Source organism: Sminthopsis crassicaudata, chromosome 1, assembly GCF_048593235.1.
Source record: "Sminthopsis crassicaudata isolate SCR6 chromosome 1, ASM4859323v1, whole genome shotgun sequence".
NCBI classification, from domain to species: Eukaryota; Metazoa; Chordata; class Mammalia; order Dasyuromorphia; family Dasyuridae; genus Sminthopsis; species Sminthopsis crassicaudata.
The window spans coordinates 754,547,597-754,569,838 of NC_133617.1; the positions used below are offsets into that span (position 1 = coordinate 754,547,597).

At 54.4% G+C, this 22,242-nt stretch overlaps 2 protein-coding genes across 3 annotated transcripts in view; one reads left to right on the forward strand and one right to left on the reverse strand.

The window, feature by feature from the left end:
- CENPP (centromere protein P) overlaps window positions 1-22,242 on the forward strand; it is a 110,016-nt gene that overhangs the window by 3,171 nt on the left and 84,603 nt on the right. Inside the window, exons 4-5 of the mRNA XM_074284584.1 lie at window positions 4,386-4,474; window positions 9,621-9,717. Coding sequence (XP_074140685.1) covers window positions 4,386-4,474; window positions 9,621-9,717 — 186 coding nt within the window. The remainder of the gene's footprint in view (window positions 1-4,385; window positions 4,475-9,620; window positions 9,718-22,242) is intronic.
- OGN (osteoglycin) lies at window positions 13,545-20,812 on the reverse strand. 2 transcript variants are annotated; one of them, XM_074284588.1, is made up of 7 exons: window positions 20,431-20,812; window positions 19,396-19,617; window positions 18,849-18,933; window positions 18,077-18,235; window positions 15,979-16,181; window positions 15,233-15,325; window positions 13,545-14,322 (listed from the first exon to the last, which is right to left on the reverse strand). In XM_074284588.1, exons 2-7 carry the CDS (start codon window positions 19,540-19,542, stop codon window positions 14,152-14,154), a joined length of 858 nt encoding a protein of 285 aa, XP_074140689.1. In that variant the 5' UTR covers window positions 19,543-19,617; window positions 20,431-20,812; the 3' UTR covers window positions 13,545-14,151. The 2 variants fall into 2 exon arrangements, with proteins under 2 accessions (XP_074140689.1, XP_074140686.1); XM_074284585.1 differs by having other exon boundaries at window positions 15,233-15,328; window positions 20,431-20,810.

Consider the following 22,242-nt stretch of genomic DNA (forward strand, 5'->3'; position numbering starts at 1 on the left):
TGCGCCCAGAGATGTCAGGGCGTCCCGGAAGCGCTGCCGGGAACCTGAGGGGCCAAAAAGACTTAACCAGCCGGAGCCAGAGAAAGCTCCAGCGTCGTCGCTCTCTTCCTACAGAGGAGGAAACTGAGGCGCCCAAGGCTGCTCACACTGCCAGCCCTGTCCTCTGGCCCCCTGGCACATGCCCAGGGTGGGTTCTGCTCTTAAGGATGCCTCCAGGACCCTCCTCTGAGGCCCAGCACCCTGAGCACCACTGCTCCTTGGGACCCAGGCCCTCTGGGCAGAAAGGGAAGACCAGGAGCCACGCCCAGCCCCAGAGTCCGGAGTCTAGAGCTCTAGAGGGCAAAGCCCCGGGGCCCAGAATCTAGAGCCTCAGAACCCCAAAGCCCCAAGGCCTAGAGTCCCAGCCCCAGAGGCCAGAGCCCGGCTCCTGCTTGCCTCCATTCTTGTGCTCCCAGAAAGAGCTTTATCGACCACTTCCCGTTTATACGTTTCCTTTGGGAGTCATGACTTCTGTTCTCTGGGTGTCCATCTGCTCCCAGATCTGGGGTGGGGAGGCTGGGGTGCCAGGTGAATGGACACATCCTGAGCGGCTGCGCGGGAGCTTCCGTTTCCAAGGCCTGGATTTCTCTCGGGAGCAGCCGTGAGTGGCTGTATTGCCCACGGTGGCCATGTGGGCCGGGCACGTGGGGCCACGGATTTGCAAGGACCAGACGTGCTGCCCTTCCTCTTCCTGTGTGCACACGCCATCCCTTGGGGGTCCCGGGAGCCCCCAGAGTCTCTGCTCCCAGGTTTCCTTTCACCATCTGTTTCCATCTCCATAAAAGTGGCTTCTGTGTCATGGCCCTCCGAGCTGTCCCCAGGCTCTCTGACCCCGTGGCTGGGGTCCCTCCTGTTCTCCCTGCAGCGGCGGCAGCTTTAGTTCCCTTTTGCCTGCCCTGGTCCCACAGAAAAAGTGCAAGTTTTTAAAAATTGTATCAGGACCAGGAAATCCTGAGGCAGAAAGGACTCGTGGGTGCGAGTCAGCATCGGGCCGGGGCCAGATCAGCCGCAGAATGTGGGTGTTTTGGGAAGGGGATTCTAGGCCGTCTATGCAGCACGTAGAGAGCTGGCGGACACAGGACTGAGGGGCAGCCATACCTGGGCTGGCTGTCACCTCACAGGCCCCACTGAGCTCTTGGGGAGGACCTCGGCGCCCACAGAGAAGAGATGGCCTTGGGCCTGCCAGGGAAGCCAGGAGTGAAGGGTAGTGCTGGGCCTTGAGCCATCCTCAGGGTGGCAGTCCTTGGCACTCTTGTGGTGGGCAGCAGTGTGGGGCAGGGCCAGCGGGCTTCTCATCTGCCCTGACCCTGCACTGCCGCAGCACCCCCAGCGGCTGTGGAAATGAGGGGCGGGGACAGTGGCGAGGGTTTGATCCCATTCCGGTCTCTGAATGTTGAGCAGGCCCAGAACAGCCCCCAAGATCCAGCCTGGACTCCCCCGGGGGCCTCAGCGACGAGACGACGATTCTCTTAAGTACTGAGGGTTTGAGTTTTATTGCTCACCTGGCCATGTTTCGTTCCCAGCACTTAATAGGTCCCTGGCATGTAATAGAGACTTAATAAGCGTGAGTTGACTTGAGTTCCCATTAGACTGGCCAGTCCTCCCGACTCCTGAATTGGAACTTTGTGTTAGGCAGGCCTAGGGGATGGTGGGGGCCGTGTGAGGGGCTCCTGGCCTGCTTTCTGTGGAGTTGCCTTGCTGGGTTCTGTGGCTTCCAGGGCAGCTCAGGCTGGGCTGTCCCCACAAACAGAATCACGTCCTTGCTGCCAAGCTCTGGCCCCTCTTGTGGGCCCACGGCAGCAGACTTTGCCAGCCCTGGCCCCCTGCAAAGGCTGCAGCTCGGGGCTGAAGGCCCTGCTTGCCTGGCTCAGGCTGTCCCTGGCATTTGGTCCAGACCTGCCTTGCTTGGGGGGCTACGACAAGTGTCTCACGCCTGGCTGATCCTCCCCGCTTCGAGCACCGGCTTCTCCACCCTGGGAGCAAGGGAACAAGCTTCCAGCAGGCTCCCCTTTAGGCCCCCTGGCTGGGCAAGGCTGACTTCAGCGGGCAGAGTGACTTCTTGAGGCTCTTCGTGAGACAGGTTGTCCGGCGGAGCTGAGCCGTCCAGGTCAGGCTTCCTCCCAGTGGCAAGAGGAGCTGGCACTTGTCCCCAAAGCCTCCGACTTGACAGCGACACAGCTTCAGGGAAAAGGAAGGCCTGCCTTCGATGACCTTGGGGTTGAAGGGAAATCAGAAAAGAGAGAATGTGATGTTCAAGGGCAGCGAGAAGAGTTTCCTCTGAGTAAATGGGAAGGCAGTGGAGGGTCGCCGGAGGCAAACGTCCATCCCTCAGTGTGTGTGCATGAGAAAGAAGCTGCTCTCACACGCATACAAGCTGGCCTCAAATGATGGTATTCTTGTCACGTGCCCGCCCCCGGGGCCCAGGAGAAAGACGAGGGCAGAGCAGAAGAGCAAGAGCTGGGGAGGGGATGGTCCGGGGAGGCAACCCTGATGGGGAAGACAGTTTGTACGTTGTAAAAAATAATCACCCCAGAGGATTCCCCTTTCTTTTTTCTCTTTCGCTTTCCTCTTGAGCATCTTTAAAGGGCTCCACAAACCAGGTTCTACCAAGGAGAGCCGTATTTATTCCTGCTTCCGCGGATCTCTGGCCAAGATTTCGTTCTCTTTTTTTAGCCGCTTTTGTCCCGTTTTTCTCTCCTTTGGGACAGAGCTGATTTTCTTCAGATTCTCCAAAAGAGGGCCCGTTGTAATCCGGGGTCTTCTCTGCTGACCATCTCTCTCCGCTTGGCCGGTAACAAAGTCCAAGAAAAACCACAAACTCTCTTAGGCACGGGTCTGCCGGAAACCAGTTGGATTGATCTCTCGTTAATGTAAATGCCAGCTTTGCTCTGTTCAAGGGAACGGCCAGCCTCCTGGGACGGATCTCTAACACCCCAAGAGATTCTGGAGTGACGTTTCCAGAAATCTTGAGCAAGAACGTTTTATGATGTGACAAAGTCTAGTCACACAATTCAGGGGAGCTACAAGTTCTACTCTGTCTTATCAGGCCCAGACAGACAGTCCTGGTGGTCGCAGACTATTGACTAGAGCCCCTCCCTCCTTAACTGCTGCTCCGGGGTGATGGAAGCAGTCAGACATGTTCCCTCCCCCGAGTTAGTCCCTTGGGGAAAGGCAGGAGACTCTGCTCCGAGGTGGGTCCACCTGGGGGTTTCTCGTTCTTGGTCACTGCCCCCAGTCCCTCGCCATCTGCCATCTGCCTTTTACACCCTTCCCTAAGAGAAGGGGGGCCGCTACTTCCTGGGAAGTGCTTAAAAGCATCCACCAGGTTTCCTTCGGGGAGATCTGGGAACTTTGCATTGAGAAGAGAAGCTCTAACGTGCTTTGACACAGTCAGTCCAAAAGCATTTATTAAGCCCCTGCTGTGTGATGCCTGGTGCTAAGAGATCAGGGCCCAGAGGAAGGCAATGAGACAGGACAGGCCCGCATCTCCCAGCTCTATGAACACCTGATGGCCGGCAGTTCCCACGGTGACGGGTTTATAACCTATGGATGAGCTTTCGTGGTCTCTTTCCCACTTTTTCTCCTCTTAAAGCAGCGACGACCAGCTTCGTACTGATTGCCCAACAGCCCGTGGCCCGAGAAAAAAGTGGCCGTTTCTGGAAAGACTTTGTGTCCGATGGGGATCTAAGCCGGGTCTTAGGAGGGGAGATGGGAAAGAAGCAACAGGTGTTCCAGATATTACTGGTGGTGCCAAAGGTGGCAAAGGGTTGGGGGTCTCGGGAGTAGGGGGAGTATCAGAGGAACTCGGCAGGAAGGGCGTGGGAGTCATGGCAGGGCCTTGGACGCCAGCAGTCAAGGCCTCCTTGGAAGGGAAGTAGGCCCAGGGAGATGGGCCGGGGGTGGGGAGCCACCAGATTGTTCTGGGGGTGGTGGAGGTCGCTCTGTGGGATGAGAAGAGGTGGCCCCTCCAGCTTGGGAGGTAAAGGGGGTCCAAGTGCGTGCGGCGAGCCGGGGGTGCAGAGGACAGGGCAGAGAAAATAGGCGGGCCCTGAGAGCTCCCTGGGCCAACAAAACAGCCTTTCTCTGCTACCAGCTGGGCGTCACACCAAGCACTGAGGGTCCTTGCCCTCAAGGACTTTGCAGTCTGTCGGGCAGGGGGCACCAAGTGACGGACCCTTCCTGAACCTGAGTGGAAGTGGAGAAATGCATTTGTCGTTTCTGAGCGCCTGGTTTTAGACACTTCTCGGGATGGAATCCTTCGTCATGAATTCCCCAGGGAGGGGCGGGGATCCTGCCAGTGGGTCCGCGTTCAGTTAAAAGGTCTTTGCACGGCTTCTCTGCTTTAGGATGAAGAGAACCCCTCGGCTGCCATCACCGAGCTGAACATTATCCTGGAGCCCATGGAGTACAGCGAGCTGAGCCGCTTTGTGGCCCGGTAAGACCCTTGACCAAGGCTAACTCCCCGAGGGAAGCCCCGTCCCTTTCTTTGACTGCAAGGTGGGGTAGATGGAGGCGCTTTTAAGTGACTTGTGTGGGCCCCTTTGGCTCCTGCCCTTGCCGTCGTATCTCTCCCCTGCCCTCCTTTAGAGCAAAGATTTTCTTTCTTTTTACCCGTTTCCGCGGATGTCTTTTTTTCACCGTCAGGACTTCCCCAGTAGCCTTCCTCCGGCCCTCCCTGAGGGCCTTCTCTGTTTTGGAAGACAGAAAGATCAAGCTGGCTGGTGGAGGGGCACCACGTGGGGGCTGCCCCTGCCCCTGTACCCCTTTGGGACAGTCTCTCTTGACCGCATCAGACAGTCCTACCCTTGTTCCTCCCTCGGCTTCTTCCCAGCCTCTCGATGTCCGTCATTGCCCTTCCTGACAACCCCGCGCTGCTCCCTCCCCTCTCGGACCACATGGGAGCATCTCTGCGTCCAGCTCTTGACCATCACAAAGGTGCTGCTGCAGTGCCTGGGCACAAGGGGCATGATTCTTTTTAATGGCCATAGAGGGCTTTATCTGCACCCTCCCAAACCACTTCCGGGTCATTTGTGCTGATTGGCAGCTGTGCCCAAAATGCACCAGGGCCCTTCTCCCATAGTCTCCCCAACATTGACAGTCGCCATGCTCCGTCATCTTTACCAGTCTGTAGCATGGGGACCTCAGGGCTGTTTTAATTCGTCTTCTCTTGTGACGGACGGCTTGGAGCTCCAATGAGGAGACGAGATGACATCCCTCTCTCCTGCACCCAAATTGGCCTCAGAGGCTTGCAGCGGCCTGAGAGGAAGGGATCCCGAGATTAAGTCCGTTTATAGAGTTAGAAAAGCAAACGGAGATCAGCTGAGCAGCAAGCCTTTATTAAGTGCCTACTGTGTGCCAAGCATTCAGGTGTGCTGAGAGAGGCTTGTCCATGGCTACCCCCCAGGGGGACAGGTCTTTCTGAGTGCGGGCCCATCTGCCCCAGACACTGCCCAGCCCTCTGCTCTCACCCGCCCCCCGGCCCCACAGACCCTGTGATGTCTTCTGGGGTCCCTTACAAGGGGTGCCTTTGCCCAGGCCCCTGGGACCCTTTATGTCAGTGCAGGGTCCAGGGATGGGAAGGCACGCTTGATCTGGGGGGCCCAGGGAGGATTCGGAAGGAGAGGAGGGCCACGTTGGCTGGGCTGTATGGCATGTCTCCCCAGGGCGCTGTGAGGGTGTCCGGTGAGGTGCCCTTTAACCTTCTCTCTGCGGGATTAGGGGCAGGAGCTGCTGCCAAATCTGGCCTTGGGCACTGAAGAGCCATGTGACCTGGAAGAAATCACTTACCCCTGCTTGCCTCAGTTTCCTCTTCTGTAAAATGGGAATAACAGCACTAGCCTCCTATTCGCTCCTTGTTTGTCCTTCATTGGCAAGGAGGGCCATGGCATTGGGGAGGTGATACCGGGACAGGAGGGCAGGGCTGGTCAAAGTCACTGACCTCCCTGCCTCCTCCAGAGCCAGACACAGATCTGGGCAATGGAGATGGCCCTGGATGGGGGGAGACCCTGGCCTTGTGAAGCAGGTCCCTGTTTGTCTGAGGGGCCTGATCCAGGATTAAGGCCAGGTAAGATATGAGATGGAGGAAGACTTCTTGTACTTTGTCTCTCTGTCTCTCTCAGTCTCTTTGTCTGTTTCTCTCTCTCTCTCTCTCTCTCTCTCTCTCTCTCTCTCTCTCTCTCTCTCTCTCTCTCTCTGTCTGTCTTTCTTTTTCTGTCTCTCTCTCTCTCTCTCTTGGGAGGAGAGATCCTCAGGATTTCTGGCTATTGACATTGACCCTGCCCAGCTGGGGCTTGGCCTGGAACCCATTTCTGGTTAAGTAACAAGAGCCAGACGATTGGTCCTTCAGGAAGAGCTCTGACCCATAAGCCCCAAGGTGCTTTGCAAGGGCCCAGCCCCCAAAACTTGATTCCTCTGGGCAGAGGTTGTGAGGCTCCAACTGGTGGTGGGGACCCTTGAGAGGTCTGCCCCCCTCCCTGTTTCTGCCCTCCCCCATTCTCTGCTCTCCTGGAGACCCTGGGTGTGCTGATGAGAGAACTAGGAGACCCTCAAGGGGTCGGTCGGGGCTCAGCACTGAGGGCTGGGGGCCTCGGCTCAGTCTGTCTTCTGGGGTCTCCTTGTCCCGTCCTGCATTCATCTGTTTGGCCCTGATGGCATCTGGGCATTGAGCCGTGAGTTATCTGGCAGGGAGGGGGCCAAGATGCTTGGAGACCGGCTCCACAGGGATCCACCATCAGAGACAGGGGAAGATCAGTCGGTGAACCTTAATTAAGCACTTACTCTGTGCCGGGCATTCACGGCAGGATCGAGTCTGAGACCTTGGACATCTACAGGGGAGCCTCCCGACAGAAGCAACAGGGCCTCCAGCAGCTGCAGCCTCTAACAAGGACCCTGGCCCAGCCTTGGATGTGGCCAGGCCTTCGGCGCCCACGTTCCCCACGTAGGGCCGCCGTTTGACAACTGTCAGCAAACACGTGCCTCCTGCTGACTGCGGTCACTTGCACTCCAGGGCAGGCTCCTGTCCCATGCGTTTCCACGTGTGGACACTTTGGTCAAGGGACCTCTCCTTTTGGTCGAGATCGATCCCTCCCTGCTGCTTGAGCATGGCCTTTCATCTGCTTTCCCAGCCCCGCCTGGGTCCGAATCCTCCTTTTTAGCTTTTTAACTGCTGCGGTTAAGGCTGGAGCCTCCAGCAGTGCAAGAAGTTCACAGACACAAGTCAGGAACAGCTGTGTTCCATTAAGTTTGGACTGGAAACATGGCTCCCGATTCACCAGGTCATAAAGGCTTGTTCTTTTTCCTTTCAGCAGAGAATGACCGAATCAACTAGTGCAGAAACTTTAATCAGCCTCTTGCCCAGAACTAGGGATCTGGATCCCAAAGCAGAGCCCCTCGAGGAGGGTGCATCCCAAGAAGAAGGGCTTCTGGGATGGGCCGGGGCTCCCTGGATGGGCTGGGGCTCTTGAGAGGTGGTCTTGGACACAGGCTTGCCAGCAGCCAGGGAACGGCTGATGGAGCCCGGCTCTAGCACTGTAGTTCTCAGCCAGCCTTCTTACAAAGGTTTGCAAAGGCTTTTATAAGTTGTATCTCTTGTTCTCCTCCCAACAAGCCTGGCACTAGGTGCTATTTGCCCATTTTACACATTAGTGAGGCAGATGGAGGGGAAGGCCCTGCCCTGCGTCGCCAGCCTAGAGGGCCTGCTGAGGGGTTTGAGCTCAGGCCTTCTGTTCCAGACTGAGAGACGCAGACTTTGGCTTTCTCAGCTCTAGCTCTGATTCCCGTAACTCAGATCCTTGGGGGCACTGCCTCCCCTGCTTCGACACCCCCGGTCTTGTCTCTGCAGCGGGGGGTCGGGGGTAGCTGTAGCCAGTTCCTCGTTCTACCAGTCGCCCGTCTGGGCCCCTCCCCTGCCACGGATCCCCCTGGATGCGCTCTCCGTGTCTGGCCATGACACTGCCCCCGACTAAGCTAATGTACCCCCGGGCTGCCCGTTTGGATCGAGCTCTAGCTCCTGTCTCTCCATCCTTCTCTGTACGATTTTAGGAGCAAGGAGACCAGGCGCTCTTTCCCAAATCGTAAGGGTCTCTGTTTAGCTCGTCCCCTTTGGCTAGAGGACAGTTGGTGTGTAGATGGATGGAACTGCTGGGTTCTGACCCGTGTGGACTAAATGACCTAGGGCAAGCCCCTCTGCCTCCGTTTCCTGAGCTGTAAAATGGGAATTAGAGCACCGGTCTTCTAAGTTGGTTGTGAGCCTCCAGTGAGATAGTATTTGTAAAGCGCGTGGCCCAGTGATTAGCGCATAGTAGACCCTTAACAAAAGCCTTTCCTCCTATTTAGGAAAGGATACAGTAGGAATTCCCCCCCCCCCATCCCATATACACATTTGCAAAATCCCCACCTTGGGGTTCTGGATGTTCCAAAGCCAGCTTAGATGCCCCTCCTGCTTTGTGCTCTAGGCCTTTGGGCAATTAATGGCCTCCCCTCTGCAACCCCAGGCGGTGCCCCCTGAGCTCAGCATCCTTGCTCTTCCCCCTGCTCTGCACTGTAGTGGAATGCGCTTTACATTGTTTATTGATATTTATTTCTTTTCCTCCACCTTATTTCTCTTAAAAAATAAAGTTTTTCCTGATGTCCTTCTCTTCCTGTCTCCTACAATATTCTGAGTACCCCCTCTGCAGGGCCAGTTCTTATAACAAAGGATGTTTTTTAAAAAAGAGAAAAAGCACTTTAGCAAAACTAACCCACACACTGAGGACGTCGGACATTGTATATAGCGCAAAGTTCTCCCGTGGCCCCTCCCACCCCGCGGCAGGCCCTGAGCACCTCCCACCTAGACTCTTGCAGTAGCCTGAGTCTCCGTTCCTCCCCCCCACCAATCCCCGTTGTGCTCCACCAAAGGGGTTTTCCTAAAGTGCATGTGTGGCTATACTCTTCCTTCCCATGTTAAACTCCAGGAGGTCCCTTTGGCCTTCACATACAGAACACTCTGGTTGGCTTTCAGGACCCTTCCCGCCTTTCCAAGCTTCATCCATCCCACTCCCCAAAACAAGCCTTTGGTCTGGGGTCTCCAGCCTCCCTTGTGCGCAAGAGGCTTCCTCTCCGCTCTGGGCATTTTCTCTGTCCGCCTGCCCTGCTTGGGGTGCTCTCCCTCTGCTGGGACCACTGACCTACCTCTCTGGCATTTGGGTCCCAACAAAAGTTCCACTTCCCACAGGAAGCCTCCCCCTACCCTTGTTTCTAGCGCCTCCCTCCTATTAAGTATTTCCTTTTTGTCCTGTATATAAAGTGTATACACTGTCTTTTGCCTCCTTTTTTAAAGCATATACAGAGGGCCTAGTACAGAGCAGGCACTTCCCAGATGTTCACAGTAGACTGCCTGACTGTGCCATGCGCCCGTTGGCGCTGCCTTGGGGCTTGTTCTGGGGCCATACTTTGGTACAATCATTCCATTGCTTTTGGTTTCATTTATTTGTTGTTGTTGTTTTTTTTTTTTTTCCTTTTATACTTTTCTAGTTGTTGCATATATTATTTTCCTGATTATTGCTATTTCTGGGCCTTGCTCATCAGAGATTTTATTTCTATAGGACAGAAGAGACGCGGGACCTTTTCCGGTTTTTCAGAAGCCTTCACTTTTTCCTGCAGTGGTGCGAATACCGTAAGCGGACATTTCAGTACTTCAAGGTAAGGTCCTCTCATTTGTCGTCCTCCTGTCTGTTATGCTCGTGTTATGAGAACATTCAGGGATGTTCGGAGCCCTCCCCACTCCGGGCAGTGAGTCTCTCTTTTCTGGGACCATTTGGAGGACTTTCCCAAGTGTAGCTATCATGAGACACCAGCCTTGCTGGAGGAGGTTCGCTCTTTGTGTGAGAGTGAGAAGTCCTCCTTCTGGGCCTTGAGCTCATGGGCGGTTCGGCCCCCTTTCTCCACGGCCTCCCAGCTCCGGACTCGTGCCCATGTGAGGCTCCCCGTGCTGGGGCCGCGGGCACGAGAGGCTCGCATTCCCCTTCCCCCGTCAGGCGCTCCTGCTTCACGAGGCCGTTGATGAACCCCTGTCCTTCCTTCGTTTTCTCTGCCCTCTCTTCTCCTGGAGAATGTCTGGCTCGCCGATGGCCAGATTTTTGCCGGGTGCCACAGATCGGGCGTGACAGACAGGTTCTCCCTTGTGGCCTCTTGAATTTCCATCTGTTTGTTGACTAGTCACCAAAGAGGTATGGAGGTCATAGAGTTTAATTTTTCCTTGGTTTGTTTTTAATTTTTATGTGATCCCCCATTTTGAACTTAGCGTGACGCACGGATTGAGATGTTGGGGCAACAGACCATTCTGAGGGCCACGTCCTCTCGCCGGTTCACCGTCCCTTGGGGTGAAGGACTGGCTCTTCCCCGGGCCCGTGGGTGCTCCGACGCCAGCCTTGCAGGCGCCCCGCTTTGTTTGGCCGTTTCTGATTACCTGCATTTTGTCTGCTCCTTCCTGTGTTTACTTCTCCGGCTTATGGCTTTGGCCAGACGACATTCAGATCTTTGCCAGAGAATGGCGCGGGGGCGGTACGACTTCTGTTTTATACCAGAAGCAGCTTGTTGTCATGAGAAACATGTGTGTGCGCGCAGTCAGACTGAGGAAAGCCACTCGCTCATTCGTGTGTGGCCACAGGCATCTGCATTAGCTGTGGCTTTTACACGACCTTTGTGTTCTCGCTCAGTTTCCCCATATGCATTTTATACAAATAGAAGAAATTCAATCGTATTCATCGTTAGGTAATAAACGACATCAGAAAAGGGATTTTAGCCGTGGTGTTATAATCGGTGATTGGGCTGGCCACCGGGAGGGATGGGGGATCTTTGTTTCTCTCAGTGATGTCTTGCAATTTTCTCTCTCACCCACTGCATGGGATGTTAATTCCCAGATGTTTCATGTTTTTTGGTGTTTCTATAAATAGGATTATTTTTGGTGATTTTTTTAGAATATAACTGTTAATTATGTTTGTAGTTTCATCTTTGATTTTGTTAGAGGATTTCTTTATTTTCTCCATTCTCTTTTGGTTTTGAGACTAGTGTTCTTGGATCCTGATTATCATCCACTAGAGTTATTGTCTCTTGTAGCCCGCTACCAGCTGCCCACTTGGTAAGCGTGGTTACCATGCCAGACTCTGATGGAAGTCAATGATGGAGAGAGAATGAGGATGAACAGCCAAAGCCTTGTTGAGCAAGGTATTGTTACACCTAGGTGAGGGCTCCCTCTGCATACAATCACTGGGCTCCCTCCGTATTGAGGAGCTTCCATGTGTACGATCTCTGAGCGTCCATTACGTTTGATAACTTCTCTGTGTACAATCTCTGGATTCCCGCCATGTTTGATAGATTCTCTGTGTACAATCTCTGGACTCCCGCCATGTTTGATAGATTCTCTGTGTACAATCTCTGGACTCCCGCCATGTTTGATAGATTCTCTGTGTACAATCTCTGGACTCCCGCCATGTTGGGGAGCTTTTCTGTGTATAATCTTCGGACTCCCGCCGTGTTTGATAGATTCTCTGTGTATGATCTTTGGAAAGACTTGGAAAAGAATCACAGAGAACTGGAGGGCATGAATGGCACAGGGTCTCCACTGCTTAGAGGCTGAAACCACATGTACACTGGAATATATTCCAAGTGTTCTGATCGGCGTTAAGGCGACCTGGGTTCAAGCCCAGCCTCAGACTCTTGGGAGCTGTATGGCCTTAAACAGTCACTTTCCTGTTCTTAGCTTGCTTCCTTTCCACTACAAAAGGAGTGCCTTCCTCTCAGGGCTGTGTAAGAATCAATGGGGACATTTCAGCCCTAGGAGATGAGTGATCACATTTGATAAACTGAGACCGACTGAGACTTGCAATTGAATTCTTCTGCAAGTAAATTGAAACTAGCAAAATCTTACTTTGTTTTTATGTCTGTGTAAAACTCTCATTAATAAACTGGATGTCTATTCAGCCAGATGAGCAAGGCTTGGTTGGATGGCTGCTGTGCTAGTGCTCCGCAGTGTGATCCGGCGAGCGAGAAGGCCGGTGGAAACTCGAGGGCAGAGCTTTCAGAAATAAGAGCGCCTCTGGATCTCTGCCTGGGCCAGACCACATGATGAAGCATCGTGTCCAGCTCTGGGCACCAGAGTTCAAGAAAGATTTTGATGAGTTTAAAAGCCTCAAGAGGAGGGTGGTCAGCCTAGGGGTGGGCATTGAGTCTAGTCACATGCTTGTAAGAACTGAAGATCTTTAGCCATGGAAGGGGAAGGAGGAGGTAGGGCACACAGGAAGCGGGGAGGGCTCCACGATCGTGGTTTTCAGGTATTTGAAGGACTTGGCTGTTAAAGAGGGATGGGATTACTTCTCTGGCCCTAGGAGGCACCACCAGTGGGAGAAGTGGGGGAGGGGTAAAAAAAGACAATTTTAGGCTCGGATTCAGAGAAACTTTCCTAACAGAGTTTTCTAAAAGTAGAAGGGGCTCCCTTGGAAGGTAATGGTTTTTTCTCATTGAAGTCTTTTGGGTTCTAAATTTTTCTCCCTTCTTCCCTTACCTCCCTGGACCCAGGGTGATATAGGTTAAATATGTGCAGTCGTTGGAGGTCTTCAAGCATACTCTGGCTCACCCCTGCTCAGATGGTTTTTATTGGGGATTTTTTTTCTCATAGATTGGCCAAGGGGACTGCTGGGGGCTCTTTCACCTCCAAAGTTCTGTCATTCTTCCCAATAAATGATGTAGTTTTACAGAGATCTGTTGATTTGCACCTAGAATCCATGGATCACTATAGGACCTCCCCAGTCAAATCCAGTGTCCCTCCAGAGAGATTCTCCTATTCATGTACATGGGGAAGGGAAGAAGCTGATAAGTGCTTATCGTCCAGGTGATTCTGTGTCAGTGACTACCCGTGTCATGGATGATGAATCAGAGAGACTGACGATCACGTTTGGGAAGTGACAAATACCCTTCAATATTCCTGAGCTGGGCGTACAACGTGGTCTCAGTGTGTGTGGGGGGGTTGGGGGGGGGCATGTGCAGGAGCCTGTAGTCCTGCAATAATACAACGTCTGGGGTCTGTTGCGTGGGCCATTGATGGAGGCTTTGGGCAAGGACATGGCTGGGATGGGAAGATAGGAAGGGAGAGGAGGCCTTGGAATCGCTCTCTGTGGGAGCGATGTCCACCAAAGCCTCTCATGATTTAGCATGTGGGGGCTGAGCCTTTCCTTGAAACTACAGATGAAACATGGGCTCACGTGGAGCACAGGAGCATTCCCCTCACTAGATGCAGTCTCCTGGGCTGAAGAAACAGGACTAGACCAGGATCAGAAAGACCAAAAATCATTTCCCAAATCTAACTTTGCTTTGCCCTTTAACCCTTGTGTAAGCCTGTAAAAGGGAAAGGATGTTCCTACTCATGGTAACCCCCTCAGAGCTATAGGGAGCAGCCCCCCTGAGAATGGGAAGCATTCTGGGAATGCTGCCAGAGAAGTCGTCTCGAGCGGACCTCCACAAACCAGAGTCAGTTCCTGTAAATGAACATTTTATTGGGACTTGACCAAAGGAATGGAGAAGTTTTCTCCAGTTGAAAAGTTTAGTATAGACACGTGTCTTGTAGCAAACTACTATATTTCGTGGCCTAAAACAGTAATGAGTCCCTCACAGATGTCAGTCCAGCTTGCAAAAACCTGGGTGCCTGAAAATATTTCACTTTGAGCCAGGGAGGCATCCTCAGGCAGGAAGGAGAAGGAAGGGCGTCAGAGAGCCAGTCCTGGGAGGGTACCCACACTCACACATTGGTAGCGATGAGAAGGTGCCCTCAGCTGAGACACAGCCACAGAGACATTGTCACAGTGTGCCCGACATCTTGCCATGAACCAAATGGGGTGTGCGGGGATATTTATCTGTCTCCATTATTCACATTATGTTACATTTTGAACTCAAAATGTAAGGTAGATGTAAAGTTTTCTAAATACTCTAGTTTAAAAAAGAATAAAAAAAAAGGTGTAGGTATCTGAAAGCTGCCAAGGATATACAAAAATATTGTTAAACGAGACTATAGATCCTTTAAATGAGAGGTGAGCCATCAGCTGGCTTTCCCTTTAGGGGTACATGGGGCTGAGTGTGCCTCGGTTAATAGTAGGTTCCAGTGGGCAGTCTTTTTAGGCAGATGAAACTGTTGGGATGCTTCCCCAGGAGGATGGGATTGCCTTCCATTCTGATCTCATCCACGCGGCTGCGGATGTAGCGCGTGTCGTTGGACTTGCAGAATGTATCATCCGTGATGTCGGCTATGTTGTTAAACTGTGACACGAGAGAGACGGGTTAGGAAGCTCCAGGCGTGGCGAGCTGTGGCCTCCGCCTCAAACTCCCCCCAGTTTTCTTTGGGCACAGAAAGACAAATGTGTTTGCTTGTCCGGGGCAAGGTGGCTGTTTCAGGCCTGGGAAGCCCCCAACTGGCGGGGAAGACTCGGACAGACTTGGCCCAAGCCACCAACAAAGCAATGGGGAAAGCTTCCTCTGCATGGTAGGGTTTGGGGGCATCCTCAGACATGGACCAGGCGCCTTGAATTTGGGGTCATGCTGGAGAAATCACCGAAATGAGCAGAGCCTCTGACCCCACCCGAAAACTCTAGTATGGACATCCCAAAGAGGTCAAAGAAAAAGCAAAGGAACGGGCATTTCTGCAAGTCTTTTGTTAGCGACGGGATTGCAAACCAGCGGTTCTGACCGGCCCTGTATTGGAGGGGGGCTGAACAAGGCTCGGTGTGTGAGTGTAAGGAAATGATGGGAGGAGATATAAGGAAAGAATGATGGAACGGGCAGTTTCAGAGGAAACGGAAAAGACCAAGTGAAGGGAGAACTAACAATTCATAAAAAGACCGCAGCGCTGGGGAGGAAGCAACTCGGAAGGACTCGAGGCCTCGAGTTAATGCAGTGATAAGCTCTGAGTCTGTGAGGGAACACAGAGATGGGGGAAAGGAGAGCGGAAAGAAGGGTGGTGAGAGGAAGGAAGGAGGACAGACAGATACGGAGACACACACACACATAGAGGCAGAACGCTCAATTAATCAGCCAAATGCAGGTATTACGGCCTAGCAGGGTCAGGCAATGTGAGGACTGCTGGGATTGCATTCGGGGTCAAAGAATGAGGCGATTCCCGTCGGCATAAATTTGGGTTAGGCCCAACTAAAGGTTCCAGAGCACTGCTTACCTGAAGGTGAAGGATTCTTAGGCTCTCGGGCAAATGCGGGGGCACAGAATCCAGGTCGTTGTGGTCCAGATAGAGGAAGGAGAGGTTCTTCAGCTTCTGGGGGAAGAAGGGCTTCTGGGTTAACCTTCCTCAGAAGGCTTAACTGGGAGCCTCCTCGGGGGCCGCTGAGCTCTGAGGGAGCCACTGAGGAGGAAGGCAGGTGGGGCTCACCCGAGGGCCTCAAGCTCCTTTGCTGGGGCTCCTTCCCATTGGTCTTGGCTCAGGGTAGTTTGGGGTGGGGGCCATCAGGAAAGGCTTTCTGCAGAAGGCACCCCAAGCCCCAGCCTTTGGAAGGGAGCCAGGGATTCTATCGTTCTAGAGTTGGGGGACAGCCTGGGCAAAGTCACGTGGGCTAGAGGGGACGGAATGTGGGAGAGCCAGGAGGCTCTGCCTGCTGCAGAGTCCTGTGTAGCCAGCCTGGACAGGGGGCCCGGAGCCAGACTGGAAGGGCTCTCTGGGCCCTAGCTTGGAGGCACTAAGGAGCCACAGAGGAGTGGGAGGAGTGGTGTGGTCAGGCCCAGCTGGGCTTCAGTACCAGCAGGGGCCGCTGTGTGGAGGACTGACTGTGGTTGGACAGAAGGGCACAGAGGCCTTGTTTCAGCCAGTAAGCCCAAGGCCCTCAAGCTGGCAATAGAGCCCAGCTGATCGGCAGCCCGCCAGCCTGGGGGCTTCCCCTCTGGGCCAGTTTTGATAAGGACCGTTCTTACCTTGAACGTGTTTGCTTTGATGCCTTTGCTTTTGAGCTTGTTGTGTCTGGCATTAAACAAAGTCAGCTTAGCGGGCAGAATGGGAAGCTTTAACAGCCGGTTCTCTGCAAGCGTGAGTTCCTCAAGCAGGGAGAGCTTGGAAAAGGCCCCGTCCTCTATGTCTTCTATCAGGTTTCCGGTGAAATCGAGTCTTCGTAAGTTAGCTTGAGGGAAAGAACCCCAAATAAAAATATTGATAAATATTACATTTTATTTCATCTTAAACTAGCGCTATTTCACAACCGTTTAAAAGCATAGAGAGAGAGAGACTCCTTTAGCAGCTGCATTGTCCAGGTCACCTGTTCTACAGCAGAGGGAATGAGATCGAGCCTTTCTTTGTCCCCTGCTTTGGCTCAGCTTGGTGCTCCCATGATGTGGAAACTGAGTCACAAGAAATGAAGTCACCAGGTTCCGATAAGATCCACATATGCTAACTGTCCAAGCCCCAGACAAGGGGGATGAAGGGCGTACCCCTGCTGCTGACGAGGATCATCAGAGCAGAGGAGAGAACCAATCAGAGAGGGAGAAATCACTTGGCTCTATCAAGTTCTCGGCCCCAAAGCTGAGCCCTGAAGGATGAGAGGGTCCGTAATGTTGGGCTCAGAAAGGGTCTCATCCCAGCCTCGGGGAACGACTGCCCAGGGCTGGGAGGTGGTAATACAAATTTGGGGGCCAGCCAAGGGCCCCATCCGGCTGGAACGTTGAGGGGAGAGGAAACCACAGCTTCACCGGAGGATCCGGCAGAGGGCCTTCAACACTGGTCGTAGATGTTGGCGTTGTGTCTTGGAGGAGGAGGAAGGAAGGAAGAAAGGAACGAAGGCTTCTGAGGAGGGGTACGACAGGGCTGGAGAGTGGAGGAGGAAGAACCTGAGGAGGGGACTCTGGTCCGGAGGCTACTGAGACAGTCTGAGAAAGAAGCCATAAAAGTCTTGGACCGAGACGCCCTTGTGAGTGGAGAAGAAAGTCTGAGTGAACTGCTAGCTGGCACCAAGGTGGGCAGCCCAGGGAGCTTCCAGAAAACCCCCAGTGAATCGGAGGGTTGTGTGCGCTTCTGGGAGCCAGGTTCTTGGTGGATCGGGTTGGAAAGTAAAGGGGGCATAGAAGGCGGGCTGTCCTGGTGCAGAAAGGAGGAAAATGCCAGCCTGGAGGAAGCAGGAGGACAGCAGGTCCCCCCACCCCCATTTCGGAAAATCTTTGATTCTGGTGACGCGTGAGCACACAGACGTGGGACAGAGGCCTCTTCCCCCTTAAGAGGTGATGGGCGCTGAGGCAGAGATCCCACTCACTTTTCCGAGACCTGTTTCATTTTGTTTGCCTGTTTCTTTGCTTCCCCTCAGTGGGAGTGGGGTAGAAGAGAGGAGGAGGGTTAGCATTATTATGGCAAACGAAGACCAGGATAGCCCTTTAAAAAACACGCACAGAAAAGAATAGAAAGGCGTTCACAGGGCGTCACGACCGCAAGTTTTAAAATGTTGGATAGAGTTTTTTAAATTAAATTTCTTTCCCTTTTCCTCCTACTTTCCTTCCCTCCTTCCCATTGGGGGAAAAAAAAAACAATGGCCTTGAACAGATACACACAGACAAGCTGAACAAGCGCCCACACTGGCCGTGTCACCCCCAAACACAGACATGGACCTGGGCGTGTATTTCAGCCCGAGCCCTGCATTTATTGCTGGGCCATCAGAGCATGGCGGCAGGCTTCATCCCAGCCCCTCTCCGGAGCCGGTAGCTGCACGCAGAAGGGAGAGTGAAAAAGGCTGTTTGTCTTTGGGTTGTGGTGATCATTGTCGTATACATGACTCTCCTGGTTCTGCCCACCTTTGCCACCATTTCTTCTAACACAGTCACCCATAAACGCCATTGGAGGCCCTCCCTGTGCCAGCCACTGTCCTGAGTGCTGAAGGTTCAGGAGGAGCGCCTGATGGAAAGTTTAAAAACAAACCCAGCGGGCTGTGCCCTCGGAGTCTCTCGGTCTCACCCAGCGCCTTCTCTTCTGCTCTCGACACAGAAACGCCCCTTTCTGTCTGAGTTAGAATTCCCAGAAATGTAATTCACTTACGGATGTCTGCAAAGTCCTTGGCCGTGATCTTCTTGATCTTGTTGAAACGGGCGTAGAGGTAGTTCGTCTCCTTGGGCAAGGGGGGCACGGCGTCGATGTCCGTCTCCTCGCAGTACACGGAGCCGCTGAGACAGACGCACAGGAGGCAGGTCGGCATTTCTAAGGGACGAAGGGGTAGTGAGCCACGGCAGGCTCGAGGGCCCTCCCCGCCCCGGCTGGCCCCTTCCCAGGGGAGGGTTTCTGCTTTCAGACTTTCCCCCTCAGGTGACAGACCCAGACCCCCGCTGAGTGGCTGAAGGGACAGCCATCTCCAGCAGGGATGAAAATTTAGGCTTTTTAAAAGCATCTGTTGGTCCCAGATTCGACTCTTGCACATCACGTGCATGTGCGTGGGGAAGGACACTGCGTGGGGTACTCTGTGTGGGAGTGCACTGTTGGGGGGCACTGCGCCCTAGCGCCACTTCTCTGGCTTCCTTGGCACATTGGCTTAAGCAGTCAGTCTCCAGACATTTTAAAACATCTCTTCTGTTCCAGACCCTGTGCTGAGGCTCCCCATTGTCCTCTCTGCCCCAAGGAGGCCTCCCTGCCTCCCATGCTGGGCAGGGACTGGGCCCCCATATAGGTGTAGACAAAGAGCTTTTGCTTCCAGGATGGGGAGGCCCATTGCTGCTCTGGTCACTTCCTGCTGAGCTGAGTCAGCTCCCACCAGGCCACAGGTCCTGGGGGTCCCGCCCAAGCCAGCCCCGGGTCCCGCCCGGCCCGGCCTCCTTACCGCCGCCAGCTTCGGCTCTTTCTGGCTGTTCCGTCGTGCTTTGGTCTTTCTGTAAGTCGTGTAGGATGGTCAGGATCTCATTTCTCTATTAGAAGAATACAGGTGATCAAGGTTATTTGACTTAGCCAAAAGGCAAACCCAAAGACCCTTTGTCTCCACCGTCCTCCAGGCCCAGTCTAGGAAGCTGCCCCTTATTAGGTAAGGGATCTTTAGAGACTTACAAGTCTGCCCCAATTCAATGCTGCTTGTACTTTCTGGTCCTGTTCCCATCTCTGAATCACCCTGGGACTGTCGCCCCAAGAGCCCGGCCAGCATGTGGGGAGGTGTCGGGCCGAGCACAATGTGCCCTTTGCTGCTCTTTCCCACCCCCCAGACTCTTAAGTCACCTGGGCTGACATTTCTCACTTTAAACACCCCTGGGAGTCCATTTTGGGACGGGGACGATGAGGAGTGACTTTAAATCGCTTAAATGGCAGCCTCTTTTGTGCAGGAGCAAGTGGCGTCAAGAGCCACCGCATGCGGCTGTAGAATAAAAGAAATCTGATACCTTCATGTCATCCCCGTCCCGCGGCGGCTCCTCATAATCCCATATTTCTCCAAAAGTCTCTGTCGGAGAGCTCTGTACAGCGGGTGGGGCCGGCTTTACCCAGGGCACCAGGAGAAGCCAGACCAAGGCGGCCTGCGGGGTATTCATGGCGGCCCAGAGCAGAGGTGGCGGCGGGGGTCTCTGAGGAGGCCAGTGGGTGGGCTTCTGTTCCCTCTTGGGGCCCTAAGAGCAAAGAAGGAGAGAGACAGGAACAGCGAGGGCCACAGCACTGGCCCCAGGCTCCTCCCATCTTAATCAGCTTCTGACCCTCCCAAGGGGGGCTTCAGAGTTCCCTGTAATCTCAGTGAACGATCCTGAGGCACTTTGTTCTAACTGCTCTATGTGGGCTCATCACACGCCTGCCATCTTGTCTCTTTTTGTATTATTAACATCGAAAGCGACAAAGAACCCCGAGTCCCAAGGCAGGGTCGCCTTGTTGCCGCTCCCTGCTAGGTGGACGAGCGCCTGTTCTGCGGGAGTCTAGACCTGACCCGTTTCCGAGGAAGCGGGCCGTCCGTTTGAGCTTTCAGAGAAATACGAGAACTACTCGTCTCCATTGTGTGTGTTTTTAAAAACCATAAATCCTTTGTATTTGTCTTCACTTGGTGATTTCAGATAAACTTTCTTCCCCCACCTCCGACCCCTTCCAGTGAGTCCTTCAGTGAGTTTGTGAAGGAGGCACTTGGGGCACATACTTTCCAGAGGCCCTTGTGCAAACCCAGCAGTATTTGCAGTGGGGGTGGGGGCCTCTTCCCCCGCAAGTGCTCTGGGCTGGACTGCACACGAGCCTCGGCCCCTCCAGGACAACCACCCGACGGGGAGCCGGGGCAGCACCTTGTCCCTCCTGCCACGAGTCTGAAGGTGGACAGGGCTCCGAAAAGATCCCTTCAAGGCTGATTTTAAAGTCTGCGAGCCCACCTTCCAAACTGCTCTTTTGGCCGGGGACGACTGCTTACAGTCGCCCTGATGGCGACACACGGCGCTTGGAGAGCCTACCTTGCCTTGTTTTCCAGTGTCTGCGGCTCTCTTCTCCTCGCTCGCTCGCCGGAGCCCACAGTGGGAGGGCGCAGGCAGCTCAGGAAGCTGCAGAGGGTTTCAGGCTCTCCAGTGTTCTGGGGGCGGACAGCTCGCAAAGCCCTTTCCATGGGGGAGACGGGCCTGCCAACATTCCTGCCGCTGTCGGCGAGCGCCGAGGCTGCTCAGAACATTCCTCAAACGAGGTGCCGGAGTCGCTCCGAGCCCCCGCCCCCGGCCGCTCGCGGACCCCGGCTGCTTTGTGTCGGGGGAGATGAATTTATGAAGATGGCCGAGTTATTCAATCATCTGACCCCTCTCCTAGGAGACGCGCCATCTGCTTTCCGAATCAGCTCGGGCGCCAACATATGTATCCCATTAATGTACCTCCCGAGGAGTTCATAGTTTACGTCTTAGTGGGAATGTTTTCACTGTTGGACCCGTTAGCGTTTTTCCTATTGCTTCCTTGTGCAGTTTTATGTGTAAGCTCGCTCCTCCTGCCTGGGGGACCTCTGGGGGTGACTCACAGTACGGATCTTTGGGACACGGTGCTCAGGTGTGTCGGGAAAATGAACCTTCCCGGAGACCCTGTTTCGTCACGTATTTTGTGGTTTGGACAATGGCATAATTACCGGGTCAGGCAGCCTGGGAGGGTTAAACATCCGTGAGATGACGGGTATGCCCACATGGGGCATGGTTGGGCACCTCGCTGCCCCTCCTGCAGGCTCCCACCTGACAGGGGTCTCACCCATCAAAGGCACTTAGCACACACGTGTACCGGGATGGCGAGGGGCGGTCCACATGTGCCGGGATGGCGAGGGGATGGCGAGGGGCGGTCCACGTGTACCGGGATGGCGAGGGGCGGTCCAGAACCGGAGGAGCAGCTTGAGCTCAGGCCAGCGCTTCCCTAGGTTCGGGGGAAGCATTTGTTCAAGCGTCTCTGCTCATATCCAAGATGTGGAAATGGGCGGTCCACAGTGGAATGAACTGAGCCAAAGTGGCGTCCTTGGTGATGGAAACATGGGCCCTGCCGTGACTGCCCGGCAGCTGGGCATGTTGGAGCTCCCCTGGGCAGTGGAGGAGCACAGCTGCCAGTCAGCAGAAGGACTTGGGCCCAGAGCGGGTCACTGTCCCTTTGCGATTGAACACTGGCCGAAGTTAGAGCACCCACGATCTCCAGAAACCCTGCGGCCAGCCTGGAGCAACAGCCGTAGACTTGGGGCTGTCTGGACATCCCGCTCCCCGGCTTCTCGTGTCCGCAGACGTCTCCCTTGGGCCCAGCTTCAAAGCCTGAATCCCTCAGCTTTTGCCCACTGCCCCCCAGCAGCTGAGAGCTCAGGCTCTTCTCAGACAACAAACCCTGGTGAACCGCAGTCAGAATCCCCGGCCTCCAGAAACTCCCGTCCTGCCGTCCGCTCTAATACAAGAACTGGAGCAGCAGGGGCAGCGGGGTGGACAGCTCTTGTACAAGGCTGCCATGCTGAGGGGAGCAGCCGGGGTCAAGGGGCGGCCGGGAGGAGGCTCGTCCAGGACATTGACCAGGGCAGTCACGAGAGGCAGGCAGCAGGAGTGGCCAAGGTGGTCTCAGGTGGAGGAGGGGCAGGGGAGGAAAAGAGAGATTGGGTCTTTTTGGGGTGCATGAGGAGCCCCGGGAGGTGAGGAGGCAGAATGTGGGAAGGGGGACGGGAATGAGCTGGGAAGGACTCCCTGAGCCAGATGGCAGAGGAGACAATGAAGGAATTCATCCCATGTGGCCTTGGTTCCAAGGTTACCCTGAAGGAGGAAAGCTCAAGG